The sequence below is a fragment of the Acanthaster planci genome, linkage group LG01 (genome assembly GCF_054643075.1).
Source record: "Acanthaster planci isolate LZ-2023a linkage group LG01, COTS_SCS, whole genome shotgun sequence".
NCBI lineage: Eukaryota > Metazoa > Echinodermata > Asteroidea > Valvatida > Acanthasteridae > Acanthaster > Acanthaster planci.
The window spans coordinates 17,940,914-17,954,554 of NC_141777.1; the positions used below are offsets into that span (position 1 = coordinate 17,940,914).

Here is a 13,641-nt window from a genome sequence, read left to right on the forward strand (position 1 = left end):
GGAATGGGATCAGCCTCAGCCAGTAAAACAAAGTATTGACAGTCAAAAAGGATAAGCCTCAGCCAGTAAGTTGCAGTAACATGAGGGGCAACAGCCCCAGCCATTTGATGATTCCGCTTGTAAAATGAAGTGGAATGACCCATCTTCAAATCATGCCAGTCGGCGATGGATATCACGGGAAAGGCTCAACTTCTAAGGAAAAGGAAAAGCAGATTAACGGGGGACTAAGAGTCAAACTTTTGATGGGCGTTTGCATGCGAATAATGTTTATTCATTTTAGGCCATGATGCTCCTGCTTTTGTTTTCATTGATTCATAATTACTAATTTACACACATTGTTGGGTTTTAAATTATTTTCCAAGAATTTGCTACCTTTTATGTCCTATTCTGCCAGGCCCCTTGTACGAGTATAGGAATACCTGTACATGTATGTAAATGTGACTTGAATTGAAGATAAGAAGGAGTCATATGATGAGTAGGTTTGTTTTGGAGGTGGGGGTTTGTAGAAGAAACCTCATGATTTGGTTTTAAGATATTGTGTAAAGGAAAAATCCAGGCATCTGGGGCAAGGTATAAAGGTTAATAAATATATACCCATTGATTTTGGTTTTGGGAGTTTATCCCCGCATGCACAGGACCAGAGAACTGAACTCAGGGACAGGTGGACACTCGCATTCCAACTTTTGTGTCGATTGGCCTGAGCAGCCGTTTATTGAACTTGACACAGTTCAGGTTTTCAAGATGTATTTTTTTTTTCAGTTCAGGTTGTTCCCGCCCGAAGCTGGTGACACGGAACTGCAAGCATATCTTACATTGCGTTTCAAGCAAAGTGTAGCTATTCAGCAAAAATTACAGAGATTGTTCCCGCCCGAGCCTGGTGACGCGGAACTGCAAGTATATCTTACATTGCGTTTCAAGCAAAGTGTAGCTATTCAGGAAAAAGTACAGAGATTGTTCCCGCCCGAGCCTGGTGACGCAGAACAGCAGCACATATCAGCAAAAGTACCGGTACTATGGCAAACAGCAATTGTCAGCGATTGTTCCCGCCCGAGCCTGGTGACGCGGAACAGCAACTCATATCAGCAAATACATAGAGCTATCAGCAAAAATGTATGAAAAGCAATTATCATATCAGCATTTGTTTCCGCCCAAAGCACATGGAGCGGTAAATTAATACTGGAATGTACCTGCTCAGTACAAAGCCTTCGATATGCAAATTCAAACAGCAATTACAACTGGCAGAATGCAAAAATACCCAACTTTCATGAACAAATTAGCAAGGATTTACTCCAGCATACAATAACTTTGAGCCAGCCATCAAACGCTGGGATCGAACACCAATTTCCACGAGGTGCAGCCCGACTTGGGCTTACACTGGGTTGCTGGAATAATGGGCAACTAATGAGCATTTTCAACAACCACTTACAGGTATTTATGTCAAACGGCAGAAATTAGTGAGTACGAAATGGCTTTTCTTAATTTGGCCCTTAATAATCTAGTGACTCCCCCGACAAAGGAAGGGATCAGGCCTTTCCTTTCGGCACATTCCCATAAGTGTCGCAAATAAGAATACAGTGCCTTTAAACCGAGGTCAATTTGCGGTCCCTGAATGAAATTCACGCCAAACGGGCTTGTTGCTGAATGAAATCGGCAACATGACTGCCGCCAAATAGACCTCAGGTGGTGGTATTAAGGGGAGATGCAACAGGCAAACAATATGGCGCCAGGGCTTGGTAGAAGTTGTCAAGAATGAACGAACAACTATCATCAGTCAAATGAAATTCGTCCGCATGAAATAATGCCGCGGACGACCACTGGATCTGGGGGTGCCAAATAACACCCCCATGAGAGTTTCGAAATAATGAATGAACGTACGCGTTTAGCGAACGTCGCGTACGCTCGAGGGAACTCTGCTTTAGGGCGTTAGGGTAAGTTTGGCGGGGTAGTAACTCGGAATAAAAAATGACAGTATGCGGCAGTGCTTCTCTGGTCAAATTGATGCACTGCCGTGCTAGAATACTCAGTAAATGTTTGTGTACAAGCCCCAGGTCGTTGGCGCCAAACTGCAGGATGATGACGTCAGGTAAGATCGGAACTGCCGACCACGCTTCCAACAGGAAATCGGAGAGCTGGAACATCTGGAGTCTTCGCCGTCCCATCCAGTGGATATAGGCCAGCCGATTAAGATGCTCTCCCCAGGGCGATGACCCCGCCACCCGAGCACACCAGCACACAGAGCTGTCCCCAATGACCCACACAGTTGGCTTGGCAGGGGCCAATTCTCGCAAGAAAAATGAAAAGAAAATCGGAACAAAACACGAGCAAAGTACGTAAGCTAATACAACGTGTAGCGTTCAATGGAAAATATCTGGGGGAATCCGAATGTAACGTCGGTAAGCCCCAGACTTCCAACGCCCCAAAATTTTAACGTCATCCTCAGACACACCTGCCATAGCTGCAGACGTAGCTGCCCCTATGAGAAAAAAGAATGAGAGGTAAATCTGGTGTCATAAAGCCCTATAAACTCAAGGGCACGACGGAGTACCGCGACAAACTGGTAACGCGTGACAGGACGCCCATCGAAATGTGACAAAAAAGGGCCATGGGGGGATGTGGAGCAGTCAAGATAGGACAAAGTCGCCCGGACGGGGCACATAATGTTTTGCCGGCTATGCGCTGCTGGGATGGAAACTACATAACCATGGCCATATTGATCTGTTTTCGGGTGACGTAGGGTAAGTTCGACCCTTAAAGGGGAGTTTTTGACGGTAACATCAGACCGACACAACGGGCTAGAAGATTGGTGGGATTGGGCAGTAAATTCCCCAATGCGAAGGAACCCAAAAAACGCAAGTAAGAAAGCCACTCGGAAAAGCCGAGCCTCGAAATTACTCGAGCAAACGGCCTGCAACGCTGGGACCATACGACATAAAATATCATAAGTGATAGGGCGCCGTCGGTCGCGACGACTACTACTACGCCTACGACATCCCTCCAGTAAACGTTTGACCAGAAAATGCTTAGTTAAATCAGGATAACTCATTAACTGCAAATTGGAGGAAACCCCCGAGACGTAAGAGGTAATCGTTGTGGGGGCATACCCAGATACTGACAAAAATGCAATAAATCGAACTATCTGAAGCAGGGAGGGGGAGTGCGCGGCGTCGAAACCATGGGTTTGACTAAACCATTGAAAAAGATGCCACGCCCTCTGATAAGACAAGTTCGTGCGGGGGGCCACCGCGTCATGCAAAAGACTCTGGACCTCTAACTGAAGACACTCCACAGGTTGTCGGGCAAGGGGGTCATATCGCGGTCTGCAGCGGGTGCGAGATGACGAAATCTGGTCATCTGAAAACATGAAAGAGCATCAGCAGTGCCATTATCCAGGCCTGGAACGTGCTGAGATCGAAACTGGATATTGTATGTGAGACATGTCACAACGAGGCGGCGCACAAAACGCATCATTAAGTGACATTTAGACGTTTGTCTGTTGATGACACTAACTACAGCCTGATTGTCACACCAAAATATCACACGTTTATTATGCAATGGGACAGCCCACTGCTGGACTGCGAGCACAATAGGGAATAACTCCAAGCAGGCAATAGAAAGGGACTGACTTTTTACATGTTCGGGCCACTTCCCTTGACACCAGTGCGCAGCAAAGTAAGCCCCAAAACCAATTTCAGCAGAAGCATCAGTGTACATGTGCAATTGGTCACTATTGTACCATACCGAATCCGGAAACATTATCGTTCCGCTGAAATGAGACAAAAACTGCTGCCACGCCAGCAAGTCTGCTCGTGCACCTGAAGTGATGCAAATTTTGTGATGAGGTTTGGAGATACCCCTAACTAGATCATGCAAACGACAGAGAAAGGCCCTACCAGGTCTTACCGCCTTACAAACAAAATTGAGACGACCTAGCAGGGACTGAAGATTGCGCAGCGTGATTTTCTTCTGATCGAGCACACTAACAATCGTATTTTGTAAAGCAACTTGCTTATCAGTCGGGATTTGGATCTGTTGTGCAACCGTATCGATCGCTAAACCCAGGAAAGTGAGGTTCGTAGCTGGACCTTCGGATTTTCTTCCGCGATGGGAACCCCAAATCGCTGACAAACTACTCTGAAAGATTGGAGGGAACGTGCGCACTCGGCATAACTAGCCCCAACGAACAGGAAATCATCCAGATAATGCACAATGTTAGGAGATTCGGCCACCTAACAAGTACAGTACTCAAGGAAAGTACTGAACCGCTCGAACGTAACACAGGATATAGCACAGCCCATAGGCATGCATTTATCAAAATAAAATTGGCCGTTATGGGAAAAACCAAGCAAATCGAAATTGCTTGGATGGACGGGAAGTAAACGAAAGGCCGATTTAATATCCGACTTAGCCATCAGGGCACTGCGTGTTAAACCTGCGATCATAGTTATCGCCTCATCAAAACTCGTGTATGAAACGGTGGTGTCTGCGGGATCAATGAAATCATTCACTGATTTGCCGATAGGGGGCGACAAATTATGGATTAACCGAAATTCACCAGGAGTCTATTTGGGCATCAGGCCCAAAGGCGAACAACGGAAATGAGGAAGAGGCTGGGACAAAAACGGGCCAGCAACGCGACCCAAAGCAACTTCACGATCAATTTTTGACTGCAGAATGTTGGGATATTTGCGAGCGAATGCAGAATTACGAGCAGAGGTACTAACCCTGGGACCTGAATAGCCTAACCGGAAACCGCACAAAAAACCTTCTTGCAAAAAGTGGGAGTCCTGAGTATTAGGGTAAGCCCGTAAAAAAGGGAGCATACTATTTAGTTTTACTGGGGTTGATGCCAGCTGCCAGCACCCATGCCGAGACGCGAGACTGTGCGTTTCCCCGACAACGGGTTGCGGGGTGGCCAAATGCCCTGCAGGTGGAGCAGCAATGCGCGAAGCGACACAACGGGCGATTGCACTGACCGCGGTTGAAGTCGTTACATGTAGGTTGACCAACCCCGGCGACTGGGCGCCGACCAGGCCCGAAATCGGACCAGGGGTTGGTGGCAGTGGAGGGGGCACGCTCGCGTTGCTGGTACGGACGAAAATTATGCTGGTGCGAAACGGGCGCACCAAGCAGCACCAGCCAAAGTTCGGCATCAATAGTTGCCCAAGAGCGCGACGGCACACGCGCCTGGCGCAATCGAAACTGGATGTCGTACTCGCGCCAACCATACCCCACATGTCGAGATGCTGCCGAGCGAATAGTGTCTGCGTACTTCAGTAACAAACGCGCGTGGGTAGGATGGCGCAACAAATACACAGATGCAAAAACTAGAAACGCTGATGTCCACTGCTCGATAGACGTAATACGCGGAGCCTGCTTATGGGGACGAATCTGCCAAAGTGGGGACTCATTGGACCCGATTGTAAAAAGTGTCTCGTCAAAGGAATTATCCAAGCCGGTGCCGCGCGACGACTTCAACAAGGTTCCAAATTTTGTCTTTTAGATGTTGAGGAATCGCGGCCCCGAGATCGTCACAGACGCTAGTTAATAGCATATTCGAATCCGAAAAGGAGGTAATTGACAATGTGCTTGGAGCTGAAGTTCCCGACACCACGGGCGTGAAAATGGAAGGTTGCGGGGCTAATTCAAAAGGAGTAGCAACGGGGGACTTACCCGGCTCCAAAGTTTGCGCCGAGCTCCCTCCAAGCCGACTGATGGTAGTGGGCGCTGGCGTTGCATGGGTAGCCTCAACACTCGCACTGTCTGGATCATTCCGACCGTAGCCAACGGTATAATAGTGGTATCCGGACCGGGCGATGCAAGCTGCGGTGCACTAAACCCTGCAAGGGCCGCGACCACCGACGCATCTTGACGGCAAGACTTGCGAGGCCGCCCCCGAGCACGCTTCGCTCCACTCGTCGGCCCAGAAGGAGCCCGCCGCTTGGAATTGGCGCGGGGCATAACTAACAAAATTGCTTTAGCAAAACAGACAGATTTTCTCTTTTCCAACCAAACGCCACGGCTGCTCAAGCAAAAGTGAGCGGGAGTAACTCTCTCCAGTGCTACTACCATTTTAACCACTTAATGCCGGGGCATTTTTCAATGTTGATGATGCTAGGCCGGCATAATTATCATTTTTTCCATTTTCAAAATTCTTCAAAAATTCATCATTTCATTTAATGGACGTTTATAGCCACACGAAGTAATCTTTAGGCACTACTCTAAGTTGACAGGTGACCTTCATTGACGTGCCCGCGTATTTCAGCCAGGCCTACAGCCTTGTAAACAGAGCCCAGATTGTGCGGTGTTATGTAACTTTCTTTTGTTCACGAACCTGGCTCAGTGCACTGCTGACCTCTTTTCAATAGGGGCCAGATTAGTGTGCAGCGGTGCTATGTGGCTCATCGCTGCGGTGGGGGAGCGCTTTTGTCCCCGGTGGTAATCCGCTCGCCATAAATGCCCCAAACCCTAATATACAATGTCAAAACAAGGCTGGGTTATCACCACTTTTGAGAGTGAAAACTGTTGATAATGCCCAGCAGCCTGGTCTTTTGTTTGGAGCACGGTCTTTTGTTACAGGGCCCAATTTCCTTAGTCCGAGTTTGGAGACCCCAGCCACGTATAAAGCATACATCTCCGATTCCAGAGTTCCCGGCAGGAAGTGGTTAAGGTCATGCCAGTAACTAGTTCGAGGCATTAAATCACCTTGCCAGCAACCGCAAGTGAACACTACTGACCCACTTAGTGACAAGAGCCTCCAATGTTCCGCGGTGATAAATTATTTGAAGCTGCAATTTATTTTGCCTCAAATTGATTATCGCATAGATAAGAAAACCATTAAATACAGTGTGTATCAAGCTGTTACTTATTTTCCTTCATATGGTAAGTCAAGATAAATTGTATGTGTCAGGTCACATGGGAGGTTTCTTGATTTTGTGTTATTTGGCATGGAATGACCCTAATAGGTTTTAATCTCAGTATTGGTCTTGGGACCTAAGGGCCCCATTTAGATGTCTGTCTGCAGACTTGATCCAACTCTCAACTTTCAGTTACAACCACTTTTAAATTAAAAAATTGTGGCATAATCTGTTGCGATATTTTACCTTTTAGTGCCTCAGACATGTCAGAACAAAGTGAAGCATAGCAGCAAAAATAATGTACAAAGGTTGAAATCATATCTGAAGTGTTTGAAATCACAAATTGTTGTTGTCTTTTCAGAATGGTTGTTCTGTCCAAATTGGATGGAATTGTCAAAGACTGGGTTCGAGAGATGTCTTTGAAAAGAAACATTCCATCCACTATAGCAGATACTGTTGGAGGGAAAATCTACACTTTTGGATCCTACAGACTAGGAGTACACACAAAAGGTACAATGTTAAACAGTGGTGCATTAATGATACAATAACAAATACATAATACTACAAATTACTACTTGTAGTAAAATTTAGGACTGAGCGCTGTCGCTTGTAAGAGGACATGACCTTATTGTTCTCTGAAGCCACAAGATACAATAGATAAGACAATGTACATGTACCATACAGTGCTGTGGCACTATGAATGCATGGCTTTATTGTTCTCTGTACAAGTAACAATGAAAGTAACCTAGCCAGAAGTAGTAATCTGTAGCGCTAGGTCCTTCAGGCTCAGACTATTGCTTAGTATTTTGTTGTACTGAGTACTGTAAGCCAAACAATATGCTTGGCGATTAGGGTTAATAGCTACATGTGGATAGATTTTGTGGCTACCGATATGGTCATGCAGGCACAGTTCTAGGCTAGACTTTCTAATGTTTTAGCAATTACTGGTACATTGTCGTCAGATTAGCATGAATTTTTCTCATCCAAGCCTCATTGCAACAAAATGCAACACTATAACAGTGCACAATGATAAAAAGTTGCATTGCATTGAGATGTACATGTACACATAAGCGGTACAGTTTTACATGTACATGTTTTTTACATGACATATCATGATGGGCAAAGGCATTTCAAGAAGCGTATAATGTCTGTGGAGGTGTGTGCAGTTTTGAATCTAGGTATTTTCTATTGGTAATGTCATGTACGCAAGAATGTTCAGAGACTTCAAAGGCACACGCATTTCTGCACACATCTGTATGAATCGAATGCTGACCGTTAAAAATCATGTAACTGAAAATCCTCTGTAGGTTGTTGTGTGTATTTAACTGCATAGTAAAAGTGTTAGTATTTGTTCACTGCGTCTCTACATCACACAATACAGCATTAGCAGGCTTCTCATTACATGTACATCTGTTTGGGTTTGGTACATGTACATGTACACCATACCTGTGTACCAGCAGGAGGTTGTTAGAATGTGGAAATAATGTTTGAGCCAGAATTTTGTAAAGTACAAATGTACACACATGTATGTACTGGCACATGTAGGAATGTAGAACAAGAAAGTGGGAATGTTGTACAGAAGTTGTCGTTGCTAAATTTTGTGCACGTGGCCCACAACGTACGGTACTGTAGCATGAAGTTGTAGTGACTATTTCCTTGCCAGTCTCTTAAATCTCCAAGGAATTATCAAATACCGGTACGTACATGTACAGTATAATACGGTTGAAATTCAATTACCAAAGCAATTTTAAAAAGGTATCAAAGCTTTTAATTGTTTAAATTATTTTTTTAGTTACAGTTTAGGGGAACTCGTGTAGATTGGTCATTTGTATGCTTCATGATTTTTAATTTCAAATTCAGTGCAGCAGAGATTTGACAGATATGCCATCATTTGAAGAAAAATAAAGCATTGTATATTGTAGCAGAACTTTTATGACAATAAAAAAAAGAAGATACATGCCAAATTGATTCACAAAAAATGATTGTGAGGCAGCTCAAAATTGGCTCCAAGTAAGACAAGCAAAGAGAGAAGATGTACATACAGTGACACTTCAGGAAAAGAATGAAGTTGACTCATGTAGATGTACGTATACAATGTACATGTATGTACATGTACAGTGGGTACATGAGAAATCTAAGTACCGGCACATACAGTGTACATGTACATGCACCTACATGTACATGTAGGTTTTGGGTAATTCTGTTTTACACAAATTTATTTTTCATTCATTTACATGCAATGTACCTGTGAACTATGTGCTACAAAACTAAATATTACTATTATAACTAGACTGCATAAAGGTCTCAGCATTGTCTTGATGAATTCAATCTTCCAGGTGCTGATATTGATACATTGTGTGTGGTACCTCGGCATGTGGATCGTTCAGACTTCTTCGGTTCCTTTCAGGAAATTTTAAGAGCCATGCCAGAAGTCAAAGATCTTCGGGTTAGTTTTCTTCGTTTTGTTGTTGGGTTTCTGTGTGTGTGCCTTGATTCTAATCTACATGTAATCATGTTAACCCATGTGCTAGAGTGACCCGCATGCTGAAGTGCATTGTGCACTGGACCCATGGTGAACCAGGCAAATCTACTTTTTGCTTTGTTTCAGATATTGAATTCCATGTCAAGGGGTTGATTCCGAACATCCCAAGGGATTAAATGATGTCTCAATATTTTTGCTCCTGTATACAATTGAACCTTGCTGTGGGATGTAATTTTTTATCTCATGGAGGCAAGCCACATTGCCTTTACTTGTAAGGCTCCACCAGATACAAATCACATGTATCATTAATTTCAGGAAGCATAGGGGTTCTTAGACACATTTGGTGAAATACCCCTCTATAATTTTCCCTTATCTGTGGTGTGTGCCTTGTGCATGCAGCACAAAAATTTCCTCGCATTGCGTGCAACACGTGGCAGAACACAGCTGAACTGACGTAGAGTGAAATTCTGACTCTCTGAAAACAGAAAGATCTTTGGGTGTGTTGTGAATACCTACATGTACATGTACACTATGATGACGATTATCATGTACTTAGTACACGCTTGATGAGGGTCAGAGTCCATACAATAGGAGTCAAGATTTCATGTGACACAGGGAAAGTGCTAAATACCAGTTTGTACTTTTATCATAAATTGGTACATTCAAGTATATTTTAAGGAAAAGCATGGAAGAATTGTTTTGAAAACAGAGCACACTGGCCGAAACGTCAAGTTTATACTCACTGGTCCTTTTAAGAACCATACCTCGTCCAAAAGAGATTGATTCCATGGTGTACCCGCAAACCTATTTCTCATGAAAACAATCATATTTGTGTTTCCACGTTGCACCTTCTGCGTAGGCCTATATGTTTGCACTGTTTTTTCTATTGAATGTACTTGTAAGATCTGACAGTCCACAACTGGAATACTTGTCTTTTGTGTAGGTCCAAGATGTCCTAACTAAAGATTGCATCTTCTGTTGATAAGCTAACTGATTCAGCGAGGATGCAGTGAGACACTCAATTTGTTAAAAAGCAAAAGAGTCTACACATAACAAGTTCTTTTCAATTCTTTTCCCATCTTTGCTTTTAGGCAGTGGAAGGTGCCTTTGTTCCTGTCATTAAAATGATATTTGATGGCATAGAGGTGAGTTCATTATGCATGCAGTGCACACAAAACTCTTGTTTATTTAATTGAAGCTTAAATTTGTTAAAATGCATTTAAGGAAATAGCAGAAAAGAAGTTTTTCCATCTTTTGAAAATATTAGTTGCTACATGTTCATTTCATGATGTCAAAATCATGTTTGCTTGCAGTGCTGTCTTCTAAATGTACATGTACCTTATGTTAATTAAGGAATATAATCAGTGTTTTCATGAAGTGACAGAAAACCTAGAAAATTGATAATTTTTCGACCTAGAGGTTTTCCTGCAATTGTTGTACATTTGATTCAAAGAACATGTGGGCAGGTTCAGCGCAAAATATTTTTTCCTTTTATATTAATTGCAAACAAATGTTTAACAAAAAAGCTCGGTCTCTGTATTTGTATGTTTTCACTAAGTGACGAGAAGTCACCTCGTTTGCAGGGCAAAAATAGAGACTATACATGTACACTATTCTTCAGGAGCCACAATGCAAGTGTGTATGTACACATGAACAATGTTGAATGAGAACATGTGAGTGTAATGTAACAAAAGGTAACTTTTTTCATGTACATGTACGTATATTTTCACAAAATGAGAAAAAGTGTATACGATGTAATTGAAAAAACTTGAGATCTGTAGGTTTTGCTGTTTTCGCAAAGTGAAAAAAGTTCTTTAATGAATTACTGTTTAATTAAAACAAAATTTCTGCATGTAAGTGTGGATTAGTGGTTTTTTTCAAACCTTCGCATTTCATGACTTCAAAACATTTCTCATTTCGTAACAACAAAGTAGTTGAACTTTGTCTTGAAAGTGGAAGTATTTTCAAATATGTTTTATCTTGGAGTGTTTTTGGGGGCAAGATATGGAGGTTTTTGTCACTTTGTGAAAACGCAGTCAATTTGTACGTAATTAGGCTTCTCCGTGACATGAATCCATGTTATCATTTGATTATATTGAGATAATATGTACGTGCACATACATGTACATGTATATTGAAAAGTGAATTATCCAAAGGTACATGTACCATTTCTCAACAAGCACTGTTGATAGGTGTGAGCCAAATTGTGTAAATACTGGCATAACTTCACCTAAAGTCATTATTAAGTTCTGAATTGATATGTTGCAACAGGTAGAATTTAACATTTGAAATACCTGTATTCAGGTCATGTTCTTGTTATCGTTGATTTTATATATGCTTAGATGGATTTGCTGTTTGCAAGATTGGCGCTTCAAATCATTCCTGAAGATCAGGATCTTACGGATGACAGCTTGCTGAAAAACTTAGATCCCAAATGTGTTAGAAGTTTAAATGGTAAGTCAGTTTACTACAGATACATGCTAACTACCAACAAATAAAAAGAGAATTAATACAGCTAAAAACTCTTATTTCAGATGAATACAAATGCATTTTTGTGAATAAACGAAGTTACAGCTGTTGTGGTGAAAATGACAGCCATTAAATTTACTCTTCATTAAAAGCTAGTAATGTTGATTGCCACTCGGGAAACAAATGGGTTGTCAGCCTCTGCGATATTGTTTCACTGGAAAACAGTAGGAAATCATGTTGAGCATCCATGGTTGTACAGTGTAGTTTTAATACCTCATTACCCAGTTCTATGCAGGAATGAGCTGTGTTGTTGCTTGTTCCACACTGTAGGTGGTGGGGGACTTGGTGAAGAATAAGTTGGTTTGTAGGTATGCAGACACAGGCCTTGTGTAACATACATGTAGCTCACTCTTTGAAATTGTCATTTTTGGATTTTTAGAAGCTCTTTCTGACAGACAGGTTATCATCTGGGATTGACATTGGTACAATGAGGGCAGAAATAGTTGTGATTGGGGTTGATAATAATGAAAACCTTCCGGCATCAGAATTGTCAGATATCATTGCTAACATCAGAAACTGACAATCTTTTGTAGAAGATGTCAGTTGGTGTCCTTGAAGTATGTGTGCTTGAATGCATACTATCAAAAATAAATATTGCATTAAGATAATTCCTGTATTCTTGTGAATTCACATTTTGTGTTCTTGATCTTGATTGGATGCAGGTTGTAGAGTCACTGATGAGATTCTTAATTTAGTACCAAACAAGGAGAATTTCAGATTAGCTCTGAGGGCTGTCAAACTGTGGGCCAAAAGTAAGTATGAGTCCAGTTTAGTTTTAGCACGGAGCTATTAAACATAAGGAGTTAGAACGAAGTCCCCGCAGACCGTAATCCGATTACAGTCCTTTTGTTTTAAGGCATGTGATTGCACTCCGACACCATCGCACGCCTAAAAGCTTCCCGAAAAGTGCAAATAATTGCATGCCTGAAACCATCCGTATCGCATTCCTTGGCATGAGTTTACTTAATAATTATACTCCGCAATTTTTGAGAAAAATGAAACAAAAAGAATCAAACATTAGGCCTACCTAACAGTTAGTGATGACAGAATCATTTTTTTTTCTCCCGGCTAAACAGTTGAGTGCAACAGCACTGTCAGTGTACAGTCGTTCGGCACACGCACTTCGCACAGTGCAGCAGCAGGCATTGTTGCATGCATAATGCAACATACACCAGACTGTACATGGCTTTACGTGTATCTACACGTCCTGATGTTTCCCAATAAACTTTTTTAGCATTGTGAACGGAAATAACTTACAGGAAAGAGATCTGGCAAAGAGAAACCTCAGGAAAAATTTAATGGAGAATTGGAGTGATCTTGTGGCTGGAGCTCTGCATGGTCCGTCAAGGCTGCTATTATGGAAAGGGCATGATTTATGGCCGTCATAAAACTTTGAATCATTTTACATGTATTGGACATGTCTGTTTGAGTTTGCTTGAAATAAGTGGGTGTGATCTTAGACTGTTGCACCGTTTTTTTTTGTGGTTTTGTTGATTGTTTATATGTAATGTTGACCCAATATTTTGACTTTCTATTTTACTGTGTCTTGATTGACCCAAGGTTTTGATTCATTCTCCAACATCACACGCCTAGAAAAATTGCACGCCTGGAAATGTCCAGGAGTGTTTTTTTTACATGCCTGCTATTTCCAAATCACAAGGACTGTGATGAACCGCTCTGGTCAACTCCATAGATATTACCGGCTGCAGTGTTTACGATCTTAGACATTATTTGTACACAGCGATTGCCAGTGCTGGGTTGCTGGTAACCCACACA

The 13,641-nt window shown here is 42.4% G+C and overlaps 1 protein-coding gene across 1 annotated transcript in view; it reads left to right on the plus strand.

Annotated features, from left to right (window-relative positions):
* The window catches only part of LOC110978160 (poly(A) polymerase beta-like), a 49,578-nt gene that overhangs the window by 11,179 nt on the left and 24,758 nt on the right, over positions 1-13,641 (plus strand). Inside the window, 5 exon segments of the mRNA XM_022232927.2 lie at positions 7,216-7,364; positions 9,191-9,300; positions 10,428-10,481; positions 11,679-11,790; positions 12,528-12,617. Coding sequence (XP_022088619.2) covers positions 7,216-7,364; positions 9,191-9,300; positions 10,428-10,481; positions 11,679-11,790; positions 12,528-12,617 — 515 coding nt within the window.